Source organism: Canis aureus, chromosome 25 (assembly GCF_053574225.1).
Source record: "Canis aureus isolate CA01 chromosome 25, VMU_Caureus_v.1.0, whole genome shotgun sequence".
In the NCBI taxonomy this organism is placed as follows: Eukaryota; Metazoa; Chordata; class Mammalia; order Carnivora; family Canidae; genus Canis; species Canis aureus.
The window spans coordinates 2519678-2535653 of NC_135635.1; the positions used below are offsets into that span (position 1 = coordinate 2519678).

The 15976-nt window shown below is 55.3% G+C and overlaps 1 protein-coding gene across 1 annotated transcript; it reads left to right on the forward strand.

Annotated features, from left to right (window-relative positions):
- The first annotated feature begins 188 nt into the window (after nucleotides 1-188).
- KRT74 (keratin 74) lies at nucleotides 189-8558 on the forward strand. The gene is made up of 9 exons (XM_077871831.1): nucleotides 189-677; nucleotides 1286-1500; nucleotides 1964-2024; nucleotides 2498-2593; nucleotides 3095-3259; nucleotides 4453-4578; nucleotides 5983-6203; nucleotides 6624-6658; nucleotides 7138-8558. Exons 1-9 carry the CDS (start codon nucleotides 207-209, stop codon nucleotides 7347-7349), a joined length of 1602 nt encoding a protein of 533 aa, XP_077727957.1. The 5' UTR covers nucleotides 189-206; the 3' UTR covers nucleotides 7350-8558.
- The last annotated feature ends 7418 nt before the right edge of the window (nucleotides 8559-15976 follow it).

The window sequence follows — 15976 nt, forward strand, 5'->3', positions numbered from 1 at the left end:
AGAAACGCTTTGTTGCCGCACCGGCTGGGAGATCTCTGCGGACGCATTGCCAGTGGCCCCGGGGCCTTCAGCACAAGGCACGGCGACAGTGCAGAGACGCCCCTTTCCGGTGTCCTGGGCTCGATCGGATAAAAGGAGGCAGCGGCGGGGCGCTGCGCAGGGCGTTCTCTGTCCGTGGCGCCCGCTTCCTCCAGCTCTTTCCCACCATGAGTCGGCAGCTGCGCGTCAAGGCTGCAGGTGACACGGGTGGCTTCAGCGGGCGCTCGGCAGTGGTGCTCGGGCAGGCTGCGGGCCCTGCGGCTTCTTACCGCGCAGCTGGCAAAGGGCCTGGGGCCGGCTTCGGCTCTCAGAGCCTCTACAGTCTCGGAGGGAATCGGCGTAGTTCCCTCGGCGGGGCTGCTGGTGGGGTTCGGACCGCGGGCTCCAGCTTTGGGCCTGGCCCTGGGTATGGACGCGGCCGGGCCACTGGCTTTGCCGGCAGCATGTTTGGCAGCGTGGCCCTGGGGCCCGTGTGCCCGTCCGCGTGCCCGCCTGGGGGCATCCATCAGGTCACCGTCAACAGGAGCCTCCTGGCCCCCCTCAACGTGGAGCTGGACCCCGAGATCCAGAGAGTGCGCACCCAGGAGCGGGAGCAGATCAAAGCTCTGAATGACAAGTTTGCCTCCTTCATCGACAAGGTGGGTCTCAAGGGAGGAGGATGAGATGCTCTGTGGGATGCGAGCTGCTCCCTGCTGCCTGGGAGCGGTCAGGACGCTGTGGCTGGAAAGGTGGCAGCTGGGCCTCAGGAAGGGCTCCCCTGATTGGAACATCCTGTAAGCCGGGCAGCACAAAGGGATAAAGGAACGTGTCGCTTCCTCGGGGGACTTTGGAAAGGGTGGAAAATTGGGTACAGGGTAGCCCCATCTCGAGACAGAGGTGCTGGGTTTCTGGAGGACGGCCGGATGACCTCTGGCTCTTTAAAGAAGACGAAGAGCTAGTAGAATCGGCAGTATCGGGAGAGGGGGGGCTCAGGGTACAGAAGGAGCCCTTGGCCGAGCCTTCAGGGGGAGCATCTGGGCGCCGAGTCAGGCAACGGAAGAAAGCCTTTCTTCTTCCGTGGGATTTCCTTCTTCCGTGAGTTTTCAGGGATTGGTTTTTTTCCAGAAGGCTAGAGGGTGAGCACTTGTAAAAGCTCCAGTGTGCATGGAAGTCCGGCACTTGAGACAAATGACTTTAGAAAAGTCTATATAACCTGAGAGTCAATAGTCTGTGTCCACGGACACGACCACCTCCATTGTGGTCCCAGGTGCGGTTCCTGGAGCAGCAGAACCAGGTGCTGGAGACCAAGTGGGAGCTGCTGCAGCAGCTGGATCTGAACAACTGCAGGAAGAACCTGGAGCCCATCCTCGAGGGCTACATCGGGAACCTGCGGAAGCAGCTGGAGACGCTGTCGGGGGACAGGGTGCGGCTGGACTCGGAGCTGAGGAGCGTGCGGGACGTGGTGGAGGACTACAAGAAGAGGTGAGCGGGCCCCCCTCAAGCTCGTGAGTCCTGTTCCCAGAGGCTCCCGGGGAAACCCAATCTCTGTGCCAGTTTTTAGGAGGGGAGGGAGCAAGCACCAGGGCCAGGGGCTCACACCTCTCCCCTGGTTGTGGGGGAACAGGCTGCCCTGTTTGATGAGAACTTCCTACCTGGTTGGTAGGAAGGCGTTCCATGCTCACTGATCTACTGACTGGTTCACTAGCCAGTCTGGGGAACCTAAGAGGCACCTGGATACTTTCCTAGGATCCAGTGAGTGGAATATAAATGAGGTATTTCAGCGGCATAGGCCTGCCATCCCCCCCACCCCCCCATACAGTGCTCCTTTCTCGGAGATCCTGCGGGGACTGTGCCTCCAAGCACTCACTTGCCTGGCCAGTGGGAACAGGAGGTTCCTTGGCCCCGGGGGACTGAGGCCCCTGCTATCTCCTTTCCTTGCCCACAGGTATGAGGTGGAGATTAATCGTCGCACGGCAGCAGAGAACGAGTTTGTGGTGCTCAAGAAGGTAAGGGAGAGAAGAGCCTATGCTCTCTTTGCTTCCCTATGCTAACTGCCTCCACTCAGGCCTCCAGCCCAGGCACCCTGGGGAGGAGCTGCTGCGTGAGTGGGGATGGAGTCGTTACTCTGGCCTCTTGCAAGCCGAAGAGGCAGGAACACACCCAGGCAAAGGACAGAGACAGACAGGAGACAATTCTGGTCTGGGAAAAGGGAAACTCCGGTCCGGCTTGGCCCTCCTGTGTGGCTCGGGGAAGCTCATTCTACCTTCCTGGGCTTTGTTTTCACCCTTGTAACCAGAGCAACGTTCCCCTTTCTCTATCTTCAAAGAGTCCGCGAGTATAAGACAAAGCAACATTGAGTAATTTAATTCATCCCTATGCTTCCCTTTGCAGGCAAATCAGATGGTTCTGGGACCAGGGACAGGGAAAGCTCATGAGATGAGGGTTGCATTGACTGAATGTTCTGGGTTCCTCTCGGCAGGATGCAGATGCAGCCTATACGGTCAAGGTGGAGCTCCAGGCCAAAGTAGACTCTCTGGACAAAGACCTCAAGTTCCTCAAGTGTTTGTATGATGCGGTGAGGATGCTCCTGCCTTTATCCCACCCCACCTCTTCCCAGCTGAGGGCTTCACTTGGCCCTCCTGGGGAGTTGCCAATAAGAGCGATTTAGGATAAACAGAATGAAGGATTTTTGTTTGTTTGTTTTTGTTTTTGTTTTTAGGATGTTTTGATAGAAAGGTACAAAACTGCACTGGGAGGCCATGGAAATATAGGGTTTTGGTCCCCAGAGGCCATATACACAAGAGACAATCCCACCTGGGCTATAAAAGCGATCTTGTGTAAAAATGACCCCAGGAAGTCCTACTCAAGCACAGGTTCTTGACTCTGTGAATTATAGAAAATGCCTCCCACTGTCCCCTGCCCATGTGGGGTTCATCCTGATGCTGTGAGCCTTCTCCCTTGGCTCCAGCATTCAGACCTGGAGCTGGCACTTCTTCCCACCACGTCAGCCCAGGAGACGAATAGGCAGCAAAGGGAGGCTGGAGGACCCTGACTCTGTCCTCCCCTCCCAACTCAGGAAATAGCCCAGATTCAGACTCATGCCAGCGAAACCTCCGTCATCCTGTCCATGGATAACAACCGGGACCTGGACCTGGACAGCATCATCACCAAGATCCGAGCTCAGTACGAGGAGATCGCCCTGAAGAGCAAGGCCGAGGCGGAGGCGCTGTACCAGAGCAAGGTAGGCCCCTTGGGGCGGGGGGGTCTCTGTCCTCCATCAGCCTCTCCTTCCCTGGGAAGGGACACCTCCACCAGCGAATGCAAGGGCCACCTTTGTAGATGTGCCGAATGAAAGAATGGTTATAACAGGTGCTGTATCGATATCTACTCAAAAAGCATTCTCAGTAGAGACTTATCAACGATAAAACATAAAACTGACCTGGGCGGGCCTATTTAAGAGAAAGGGACGGGTAATCCTCTAATGGAGGAAAGAAGAGGGGCGTTGCTGCTGTAGAACAGATGTGTTTCCAGGGACTAGGGCATGTCACCATGGGGCAGAGGGAGAGAGAGTAACAAATCTGTAGGAGAGCAGCAGTGGGAGGCCCAGGGTGGGGGCACGGAGCGAAGAGGAAGCCATGAGCTCCTTTCTGATCAGTGTGGGAAGACTTCCCAGAGGAGGAAGCGGGAGTCTAGGTGCCTTCTGGGGAATGGGAGTTATGTTTGGAGAAGACCCTTTACTTGAGCACCCTCCAGGGCTTTCCACCTGCCCTGCTCGGGCACTCCTTTCCACATCTGTTCAATCCCACCGATAGCAAAGATCACAGGTTCCTCATTCCCTGTCCGTGGATACATCATCCCCTCTTCTCTGGAGGACTGGGCAAGGGAAGAGGGGAAGATACGGGCTGTAAGCCCTGAGCCAATAATCCTACCACCCCCAGGGTACACACTGTCCTCGGCTTCCCAGCCCCCCACTTGTCACTGAGAAAGGGCTGCAGGAGAAGCTGTCTGTGAGGGCAGGGATCTCACCTATCCTGCTCACTCCTGCATACCTAGCACCTGGAGGAGAGCCTGGCCTTTAGCAGAGGGCCCTATAAAGAGGTGCTAAATGAGTGGGGAGCACTTCTTACACTTCAGAGGTGCTTAATAAATGTAACCTGCACCGTTCTTCCATCCAGCTCAGGAAAGACTGCAGGCAGGGCCATGAGAAAGGATGGGCCAGCACACAGGTCCCGCTTAGAGAACTGGGTGGACTTCTTGGTCAGAACCACCACCACACCACCCAGGTCCCGGATCCGCCATGTCCTATTCTGGAGCCACCTCCTCTGGTTGACCCCAGCCATGGACTTGTATGCTCAGGACCCTTCCCCTTCTTTGTATCGGGAGTAGGGGGTGTGGTCCTGTCTCATAACCAACTTTCTATCTCCGGGAAACCAGATCCAAGAGCTGCAGCTGGCAGCAGGCCGGCACGGTGATGACCTCAAACACACCAAGAACGAGATGTCGGAGCTGAACCGGCTCATCCAGAGGATCCGGTGTGAGATTGCGAATGTAAAGAAGCAGGTGGGCAGCAGCCTCACAGCGTCAAGCTCTTTGCGAGGTTCAATTTCATCCTCTGCGGTGGAGAAACTGAAGCCCACCCTTGAGTACAAAGCGTGTCTTCCGATTGGGCTTGGCCGCCCGTCAGCCATCCACTCCCCCTCTTTCCCACCTGCCCCTGTACGCGTGGTCAGAGCTGGCACTCGGCTCGGAGCTGGGAAGTACCTTGAGCTTACTTCATCTGACTCCCAGTCTGCAGATAAGGAAGATGGACAGATAAGGAGAGGGGAAGGGACTTGCCCGGAAGTCCCCAGCTGGTTATTAACAGAGTCGGGATAGAAATCAGGTTTCTTCCTTCTTCTCCCCACTCTTTCTCAGACCTTTTCTGTATGCGGCAAACTGCTCTACATCCCCTTCAGACGCGCCCTCTGATGGCAGGTCCCATGTCTCCTCCTCCTCCCGCTAGACAGGGAACACACATGGGGTACATGGGGAATGTGTCCTGGGCCCCTCCGTGGCCACGCTAAGTTCCTGCTCTCAAGGTGGGACATCATCCTAGTGACCCAGGGAGGACAACAGCAGATGAAGCCCTCTTGAGTGTCCCTGCCCTGTAGCATGGTACCATGTCCACTTCGGCGAGGGGAATAATCCTGCCTTACCTGAAAGCAGTGACACTATGTCATTGGGGAGGAGATGTTAAGGGGCTGGGGAAGCCTTCCTGTGTCCTCCTCAAAGAACCAGGTCAACTCTACCAGTGATAGGACACCCGAGTGAAAGATCAGAGCCCACTCTCTTCCCTGTGTGCCTACGACCTCCACATCGGGTATGTGGGGAGCACGGTGACAGCTTTCCTCTCCATTAGTACAAGGCATCACAGTGCTGCCAGATGCTTGTCAGAGCCCAGTTACTGAGAGTGAGGGATGATGTCAAGCCTTTCCCTCTCGCTCTAAGGGAAGCCTTCCTCACCCAATTCAAGCTGACAAGGGGAGCATTTAGCCAGATCCTCCCTGCAGAATGCTGGAATGATCCAGAAACGCTCACTCTTGGTGCTAACAGGTAGCAAGGGTCCCCACTGGGAGCTGTCCTGACGACAGTGGTGCCTTAGAGGCATCCTGGCTGGGGTCTCAGCATGATTCTCCGGGACGTGGCATCCTTTGAACCTAGAGCTGTTGGTGGCCTCCAACCACAGGGACTAGACAACTTGGCAAACACCAACGTTTCTTCCTATATTCATGAAATGCGACTGCATCAACAGCTTCTCACAGAATATTCATCCGCAACGGAAAATAGAGGAGGCCCAACTCTCCTGCTGCCTCTGCAGCTTTACTCTTGGGCCTCATCTGTGAAGGGAGGGGGTTGTGCCACCCAACTCAGAACATCTAAAAGCTAGTTTGCATTCCGATGATCACCCTGTTCTTTGGCTTTCAGTGCGCCAACCTGGAGACGGCCATCGCCGACGCCGAGCAGCGGGGCGACTGTGCCCTGAAGGACGCCCGGGCCAAGCTGGACGAGCTGGAGGCCGCCCTGCACCAGGCCAAGGAGGAGCTGGCCCGGATGCTGCGCGAGTACCAGGAGCTCCTGAGCCTGAAGCTGGCCCTGGACATGGAGATCGCCACCTACCGCAAGCTGCTGGAGGGCGAGGAGTGCAGGTGGGGGCGGGGGCGGAGGGGACCGCTGGGGAGAAGGGGCTGTGGATGGCTCCCTGCTTGGCTAGGGACATTTGGGAAGTGGAAGACGAAAGACCTGAGCACAAGGAGGTGGTTGGCCTGGGGAGCTCAGCTGCTGCTCCCTGTGAGGGGAGGTCAAACCTGAAGATGGTGCTGCGAAGAGTAAGTGGGGTCGGACAGTCAGGGTTTCATCACTGGCCTTGGCTCGTACTCGCTGGGCTCCCGGCAGGTCCCTGCACCTCTACTCCCTCACCTGCAAAATAGGATTATAATTTCCATCTCACAGAGTGTTTTCAGGATGAGTTAAAATACCATACATGGCAAAGCAGGTGCCCATCAGGGTTTAGCTGAGTGTAGACCCTCCGCTGAGGTTCTATCCTTCTCTAACTTTCTGTCTTCTAGGATGTCTGGTGAGAATCCGTCCTCTGTGAGCATCTGTAAGTACCCCTGAGAGACGCATCAGGCGCGAATTCTGGCTGGTTGGGAAAGCCGGGGCCCCGGGATAGGCCGATGCCACCTCCACTCTTGCTCTCCCCTAATCTGGAAGTTTCTGTTACTGTCTTCTGAGACTTCCCTGGCTTCAACGGAAACCTGTTTCCCTTTGTCCCATGGGAACCGTGGCTGAAGTCATGCCCACCCCATGTCCTCCTTGCCCCTCCCCGGACATTGTCATCGAGAGAGACGGTTGCGAATGTGCACGCGGGGGCCAAGCAGCCCGCGAATCTCCAGGAAGGCAGAGACCGCGTCTGTGCCATGTGGTCCTCACCTCACTCAGAGCCTGGCTCGTCGCAGGCTGCTCACTCATCTCGGTGGTGTTTCCTGGCCGCCGGGGGCTGCTGGGGACAGGGCGGGGGTGGCTCCTTTGCTGACTGACCCTTGCTGCCCTTCTTCTCTGCTCTTGGCCCTTCCTCTTCAGCCGTCATCAGCAGCGGTGGAAGCAGCTACTACCGCCCCGACCCTTCCACCGGTGCCGACGCCGGGGCTGGCAGCGTGGCAGGCGGCTCCGGCAGCGCTTGGGCCAGGCAGACCAGGGCCAAAGGGGCACGAGTGGGAGACCTCAAGGACCCCCAGGACCTCAAGGGCAAGAGTGCACCTGCCAGCGCCCCAGCCCGGAAAGCCGCCCAATAAGCCCCAAGGACCCACTGCCCCCAGCACCTGGGAGAAGGGATGCCCTTGCTGCCACCCACCCTGGCGTTGTCTGCTGTCCCCCACCCCCACCCCGGAGTCCTGGGACTGTCTATAGTGCACTCAGCCACCGTGCCGTGGCTCACCTCACTGTCCAGCTCGGACTGGCCCCATCGCCTCTCTGTCTCCTCAGGTCCCGTGTGGACCCTGTGACTTCTCGTTTTCCCTACCGCCTTCAGTTGGCAGGAGGCTTTGAGACCCAGGCTATAATGAGTCTCTGGGCCCCGGGAAGCTATGGTCCTCCCCCGAAGGAGAGGAGAAGAGGGAGAGGAGAGGGAGGGGAGGAGGAATAGTCTTGCTCTGCACTTAGGCCAAGCCAGCAGCTCTGTGGGGGTTGGGGGGTCCCACCTCCGGCTTCAGGGGTCAGCCTTGGAGATGTGCGCCCAGGAGGCAACTGGTCAGCCAGGCTTTGCCTGTCCCCTCAGAAAGGACTTTGCAAAACAACACCCTTATTTAAGCAGAAAAAGGGCATACTCTCAGCTGTACCCATCTTCACAAAGCCAAGTGACAGGGAACTGGGGGCTTTCCTGCCACCTTGTGTCACCTGCCCACTCCTCTATTACTGGTAAGAGCTACCACCGTAGGTTAAGCAGCTGTGACGTGCCAGGCTCCCTGCATGTGTCGTCCCTCCTGCTTACCCAGTCTGCAGGGTGGCTGCAACCAGCATCCTCAGGACACCAGAGAAGCCCCAACCTCTGAAAGTCATGCCCACCCCATGTCCTCCTTGCCTCTCCCCGGACATTGTCATCGAGAGAGAGGGTTGCAAATGTGCACTCGGGGGCCAAGCAGCCCAAGAATCTCCAGGAAGTCACCCACCAAGTGCCAGGGCCCAGAGTTGAGCCCAAATCTGGCTGGCTCCAGGGCCTATATTCTTCCCACGGCCTATCACTGCCTCTGTAACAAAGGGAATTTGTTCAAACGCACGATTATTTTGATGAGGGCAGCGGGACTATGTTGCCTTTCTGTCACTTCCTGTGGCTGTGAGCTGTGTTCAGTGAGGGGAGCTTGATCTATCTCTGGCGGTGCCGCTCAGCCCAGAAATTACGGCTCTTGATGTAAATATTCCTAAGAATGGCAACACCCAGTCCCTCCTTTGCTTGTGTTAAGGACTCTGGATTTCTGCTGTATATTCAATAAACTGCCCTTTGGTGACACCAGTGTCAATCTCACCAAATTGCCCACCCCCTCATGATCACGCCCCCCTCCCCCGGCCGACACATGTGCACAAGCCTTTAGGGAGTCTGGAGGCAGATCAGAGCAGGCTACTCTGGAGGTGATCTCAAGGCTGATGGGAGGGATGGACACACACGCAAAGCCGTGTCCTCGTACAAATCAGGGAAGGGAAGCCCCGTGCAGCCTTGTTGAGAAGAGATCGGAATGCAGAAGCGACAAAAAGGAAGGCTTCCTGGAAGAGCAGAAGAGTTTAATCGAATAACTAGAAAGATGGACTCCTAGATTCCTGGAGAGAGAACTTAAATCACACCATCACAATGGGTTTGGGGACAGGTTTTGTGTGCTTTTTTTTTTTTTTTTTTTTTATTTTTTATTTTTATTTTTTTTTTTTTGTTTTTTGTTTTTTGTTTTGTGTGCTTATTTTGGTGGGGGTTGGAGGTCTTGGGTTTTCTGAAGTGGGTAGTGGGGCTGGGTGGGGTTCCGAGTCCCTCAGCTTCGGCCTACAGAATCAGCCCTCTGATGGGCCTTCTGATCCATCTAGTAGCACGGGTGTCCTGAGCTCTTTGCCCCTCCAGCCCTCAGGGACACAGGGGCAGGCCCTCTGAGGGCGAGGCCTCTCACCCCAGCTGCCACCCCAGTGCCTTTCACGTATTACAGAGGTCCTCTTCTGCGTGTGCCAAGATGCAATAAACCTGGCTTTAGCACAAAAGCCCAAGATTCTGGTGGGCTTTCTGCCCGAATGCTGCCCTTCGATGTCAGTGCTGTCGTCACTGTGGGTACTGGGAATAGTGCCCTGGGAGTTATTGGGGTTCTGTTCTGGCTTGCCACTAACCTGTTACACTCACACCAACTGATGAAAGCTATGGACATTTTTCCCCTAAGAAAGGTATAGAACTAGGTCTGCATGTCCAGAGGTCTGCAAGCCCCCAAAGGCCATCCATGGACTCCCTGAGTCATGAACCCCAGGACCAGAAAAGAAAACCCTTAGGCCTTCCCAGCAGTCATGCTCTGCCTTTCCCCAAAGATCAAATTCCCAGTGACCCAGTAAGAGAGGCTCTGAGGAGGGGGTCGGTGGGTGGGATCCACAACCTGAAACAGCCTTTAGAGAAACCCATGAGCCATTCACAGCGTTGCCTCCTCCCGGGCCACGGTGCTGGTGTGCCTCTGACCGCTGGGTTATGAGGCTTGGGTGCTCTTCCCAGTCCTGGGTGCACAGTGAAGGACCCAGAGGCTAGGTAGATGTGATTTGAGGGGACTGAGGCAATATGTCCTGTGCTGGGGTATTGAGGAGGGCAGAGGGGCAGCCCCTCCAGTTGCAGCTTATTTGCCTGAGAAATGGAGAGATTCTTTGCCATCTGAGACTTAATCAAGATCCTGAGACGTGCACAAGGATGACTGTACTCTTGCTTTAGGACTCAATTTGGAAATTCCTTTGATGCCCAAGAGAAGAAATCATAGAGATAGGACCACGGTCACCAACTTCAAATTCTGTGGGTCTGACTTCAGCATACAGGGCAAAGAGACCAGGAGGAACAGGTGTACATGGAAATTTGGGTTAGAGAGCAGCCCAGGGGAGTGAGGGAGTGTCCACACTGTCTAGGAGGATAAGTATCTGGTCCACTTGCCCTGTGTAGACCTCCAATGAAGGTTCATTTAGGGGCTGAGTCATCTCTCTGGGTGATGCTTACGCTCACACAGTCACTGTGCATGGATCGTCCTTCACATCTTTCATTACCTAGACAACTCCTACTCTCCTTTGACATTCTGTTCGGGTACCCACTCCTCCTGGGAGCCTTTATGAATCTCAGGGCCCGGCTGAGTGCCTGTTTTCTAGAACCTGGCAGTGCCCAATACGCACCTCCAACATGACATTTCCACATGTGATTGAGATGATCTCTCTGTGTGCGACTGATTTCATCAGTGCCAGACTTGGGGACCTTAAGGGCAAGGACTGGCCTTATTCTTGGCTGGGTTTTTCTCTTAAGGGAGCTTCACCTAACAGAGACACCCAGGAGTTAATGCTCATAGGATCTTACTACCTGGCACAAATATGTTTAAAAGATTTGGGGGAGTAAACTCATGTATTTATGGCTATTTTGACAAGGATGCCAACACCATTCCTGGACATGCTGGGACAGTTGGCTATCCACACGCAAAAGGATGAAGTTGGACTCCCACTTCTCATCATATGAAAAAATTATGTCAAATGGATCAACAATCTAAGCATAGGAGCTAAAACCATAAAGCTCTTAGAAGAAATATAGGGATAAATCTTCATGACCTTGGATTTGGCAAAGGATTCTTAGATATGACACCAAAGTGCAAGCACCAAAAGAAAAAATAGCTTAGGTTGGACTGACTCCATCAAAATTTAAGATTTCTGTACATCAAAGGACACTACCAAGAAAGTGAAAAGAAAACCTGCAGAATGAGAGAAAACATTTGCAGATCATATGTCTGATGAGGGTCTAGTATCCAGAACATGTAAAGAACTCTTGGCGCTCAACAGCAAAAGGAAAAACAACCCCCTTAAAACGTGAGCAAAGGACTTTAACGGACTTTTTCTTTTTAAAGATTTTATTTATTTATTCATGAGAGACAGAGAGAGAGAGAGAGAGAGGCAGAGACACAGGCAGAGGGAGAAGCAGGCCTGCATGGGGAGGCCGATGCGGAACTCGATCCCACATCCCAGGATCACGCCCTGAGCGGAAGGCAGATGCTCAACCGCGTCCTAACAGATTTTTTTTCTAAGAAGATATAAAAGTGGTCAAAAAGCACTTGAAAAGATGCTCAACATGATTCATCATCAGGAAGATGCAAATCCAAACCATAATGAGGTACCATTCACACCCACCAGGACGGCTGTAATTAAAAAAAAAAAAAAAACAATGGAAAATAAAAAGTGCTGGCAAGGATACAGAGACGTTGGAACTTTTATGCATGGCTGGTGGAAATGTAAAATGGTTCAGTCATTGTGAAAAGCAGTTGGGCAGTTGCTCATAGAGTTACACGCAGGACTGTCATATGAGCGAGCGTTTGCACTCCTTGGTCCAAATCCCCAAGAACGGAAACTAGGTGCTTAAACAGGTTCTTGTACATGCGTGTTCAGAGCAGCCCTGTTTACAATAACCAAAGCTGGAAGCAGATTGCTATGGTCTTAGTGTTTATGTCTCCCCCAAATTCACAGGTTGAAATCCTGACTCAAATGTGGTGGTATCAGGAGGTGGGGCCTTGGGGAACTACTTGGGTTATTAGGGTTATTAGGTCATGAATGGGACTCCCGCGGAGCTCCCTGGTTCCTTCTACCATATGAGAACGCAGGGAGAAGTTGCTGGCTGTGCACCAGGGAAAGGGCCTCCTCTGCAGTGAGACCGTGCTGGTGCCTTGACCTTGGACTTCCCAGCTCTCTCTCTCTTAAATAAATAATCTTTAAAAAATATGCTGAAAATGGGACAGTCACCTGTGTGCCACTAATGGAGAGGAACGGAGAGCTAATCCAACAGCTGGACTGTGCTCAGAAGCCAGTGCATTCGTGCACAGACACACGCTCACAAGCTCTCAGGCCTATGTTTGCAGAAGATACTAGAAAGAGGTAATAACTGGCACAGCTGGGCACTGGCTGCTCACAGTAAAGTCAGCCACAGATCGCTGGGACAGCCATGCCTCTGCCTACTGGCCGGACACCCATCCCGCTCATGCCCCTGTTCACGACCACCCGCACACGGATGTGCACCCACACACGTCGTCTGACACGCGCTGGAGCACATCTGCCAGCTGGCACAAGCCCGGGAGCCCGGGGCCGCGGGGGCAAGAAGCATTGCCCGGCCTCGGAGGACCTCTTGGGTCATTTTGGAGGGATGCACGCAGCACCTGGGCAACAAGGTGCGGAGGTGCGGCCGGCCCTGATGGGGAGGGTGTGGAGATTGGGAAGGGCTCTGTGGAGGCTTCTTTGCATTGAGCCCCGGCTCCTCTGCTCATGTGACCCCCACTGAGTCACCTAACGCCCTGCTGCCTCGGTATCTCCATCTGTAAAGTGGGGTAATAACAGTACCTGCCTCTCAGGGCTGTTGTGCGGACTAAATGAGTCCATTCACGGGCAGTGCTCGAGCAGCGCCTGGCTGAGCTCCAGTACGCGGTACCTGTAGGTAGTAGCAGCAGCGCCACCGTCATCATCTCATTTACGTGCTTCTCCCATCCGCCTCCGGGAGGAGGTGCAGCAGCTACAAGCATCCCCCCTTTTAGAGATGTGCAAGTTGGGACCCCTGCCCACGGTCACCCGGCAGGACCCAGACCCGGGCCCTCAGACTCCTGGATCCACACGCTTGGCCAGAAGCGCGTGGTGGGGCTGGGGGAAGGAGAGGGCCAGCAAAGCTCAGAGGAGATGCTCCCGGCCCCAGAGCTGAGTGAGGAGGAAGCCGCTCTGGCAGCCACGCTGCAGCGGGGAGCGGGGCTCAGCGCCAGGCAGGACGGGCCTCCTCCGTCCTTTATATCCCAGCCCCTCTGGGATGAGCTCTCCTCCAGCCTTGCCAGCTGCAAACCTGCTGAACAGCTGTCCTGCCCCCAGATGAGTGGCTCTGCTTGCGGCCAAGTCCCCCCAGGGACCGCACTCCATCCAGCTGGCTGGGCGCTCAGTGCCCCACCTGCCTGAAGCTGCAGGGGGGAAAGGGGGGCACAGGGGCGGGAGGAGGAGGGAGACCTGTGGAGGGTCCACCGGCGTCCGCTCCCTTCCTGAGTCCACCCGCCGGGGAGGGCTGGCAGGATCTGAGCTGACGTCATCCAAATAACCCAGCTCATCTTGTCTAATTTTGGAGACAATTATTTGCTCCGAGCACCACCTGCCCCTCTTGGTGCCTCAAGCCCCTCCGCACCCCCCACTCCTACCCACACAGCAGCCACATCCTGCTTTCCCAAGCTGTATCGCTCAGGTTCTATCTGGCTCCAGAGCCCTCAAGGGCTCCCTATCACTTGCCTTATAACATCCTAGAACATACACAGCTTGGGCTCCAGGAGTTCCCTTCCCTAGCGCTTGGTCCAGCTAGAGAGTCCTTTCTCACCCGTGCCCTTCCTGGCTGCTTTTGTCTTCCCCATTGCTGGTCCACCCAAGCCTTTTTCCCTGAACAGACTGGAGCCCAGACCTCCTCCTCCAGGCAGCCCTCGTGGATCCAGATTCCCTTCTCCTCTGCGTCTTCTCTTTTTCTCTCACCCAGCAATTACCCTCTTGGGTTGTACTAGGCCGCTCTCCCTCTGAGGCCTTCTCTGGAGGTTTATCAGACCCCAAAAGGCTGAGAGTAAGGAGCCAACCGTCTCCACTGGGACCACGGGGTTGCGACAAGCATGTCCAACGGATCATCACAAATGTAGAAGCAAAAACTTCCAAAAAGCTACAAATTATTAGCGTAAATTAAATAAGAATATTTTGGCTATAAAACCAAGAGCAATGGGACGCCTGGGGGGCTCAGCGGTTGAGAGTCTGCCTTCGGCTCAGGGCGTGATCCCTGGTCCTAGGATCGAGTCCCGCGTAGGGCTCCCTGCATGGAGCCTGCTCCTCCCTCTGCCTGCGTCTCTCCTCTCTCTCTCTCTGCGTCTCTCGTGAATAAATAAATAAAATCTCAAAAAAAAAAAAAAGCAACCAAGAGCCATATAAATGTAATTCATGCAACAAGCAATTTAAACTTTTCCTTGAGTGTGTAAGGAAAGCTAGAGGGTCCTGGTAACTCGGGGGTTTGATTCTCTGATTGATGCACTTCCCCACCACTTCGCAGATGGGTGTAACTGGGGCGAGGAGATGTCCGTGCCTGGCTCACCATCTAATTCCCAGTTAGAAGACCAAGTGATCCCGGGATCTCAAAGGACATGAGGGGAAGATGAAGCTGGGGCAGAGGATGAGGGCAACTGTCTCCTGTCTCTGCCGCCACCACCAGAGGCGTCCCAAAGCAGGGGGCTGTGCCTCCCCTTGCCCCTGGGTCTCCCCAGAAACTTACTTAAGGCTAGGGCAGGGCCTTCGTAACCTTGCTGAACCCTGGCTCTGTCCTCGTTTCCCTCCGTCCCTCCTTTTTTCCTCCAGCAAAAAACACAGGCACCCCGGGAGCCCTACCTGGGCCCACCCTTCCTGTGGGTGGCCCCGAACTCTCCTCCTTCTCCTCCTATCATCATCCTCGTCAACAACATTGGGTGTTCCATTCCCGATGGCCAGTATCTGATTAACCAATTCACGCTAAGGTGTTAATGACTTGCTAATGTCTTGATGAGAAGCTTTTCCCAGGGATCCCTGCACTTGGATGGATCCAGAAACTAAGATCTTTGAGGACAGGATAGTGTGAGGCACCCCCCCCCCAGCACCCAGTAGGTGCTCAGTAACTGATACATGGATCAATAGCAACAGGTCTAATGTTTGAGAAGTGCTTCCTACTGAGCTTTGTACTTGGCAGGCGCCTGTTAGTGGCGATTATTATTATTATTATTTCTAATGGCAAATTTTCCGTGATCAGAAATGGTCTGAGTGGAGAGATTCCCCGAGCCTGGGATCTCTGGGAACATCGGTCCCTCCTTGTCTGACAGCAGGTGACACAGCATGGAGATGTGCCGACCCAGGTGTCCTCTCCCTCCCAGAAGGAGGATGCAGAGGAGGAGAGGACGGGTCGATCCCTAGCTTCTACTTGACGCCCCACTTTTGTCAACCGGTTTTGACATCGGTTGAACATTGAACACGTCGCAGGCACGTGCCAAGCTTTGGACTCGGGTTAGCACACGGAGCTGCCGCAGCTACCCCATGAGGGGTTTATTATCCCATTTACGTCGAGGAAACCGAGCCTTGGAGTGGTGAAGCCCCTCTGGGTGCTGCAGTGGGATTCAGAGCCCTGCAGCCAGCTCCTGGCCTGGGCTCCCACCTCGTGGCATCTAGGCGGACGCGGGCCGTGGGCTCCCTGAAAATGCACCATCCCTGCTGCTTGGTGGCCGCCCCAGCAACCGCCCATCCTCTGGCACCTGGGGAGCGATGTCCCGAGGCTGGCCGCGGTGCCCTGAAGACAGGTACAGAGGAAGGAGTCGCCTGGGGGCCATGGGACCCTTGCCCGGCCCCACGTCCCAGGGGACGCAGCAGCAGAGGCGTCAGTGGACAGAGCAGTCCAGCACGCGGAGGGGGGACCACGTTACATGGGGTTCGAGGCAGGATTTTGAAAGAGCAGAGGGTTTGGACCGGAAGGGATGGGGAGGAGGGGTGTATCAGGCTGGGTAGGGATGGCGCGGGGAAATCGCGGGGTGCCTGGAGATGGGGCCTGTGGGGAGGCGTCCCGGCGGAGGCAGGGAACAGCTAGGAAGGCGGCTGTGGGCCGAGGCGCGCAGGTACATGCACATCACACACACAGCGAAGCGCTGGGGGGGGGGGACCTCCGGCTAGG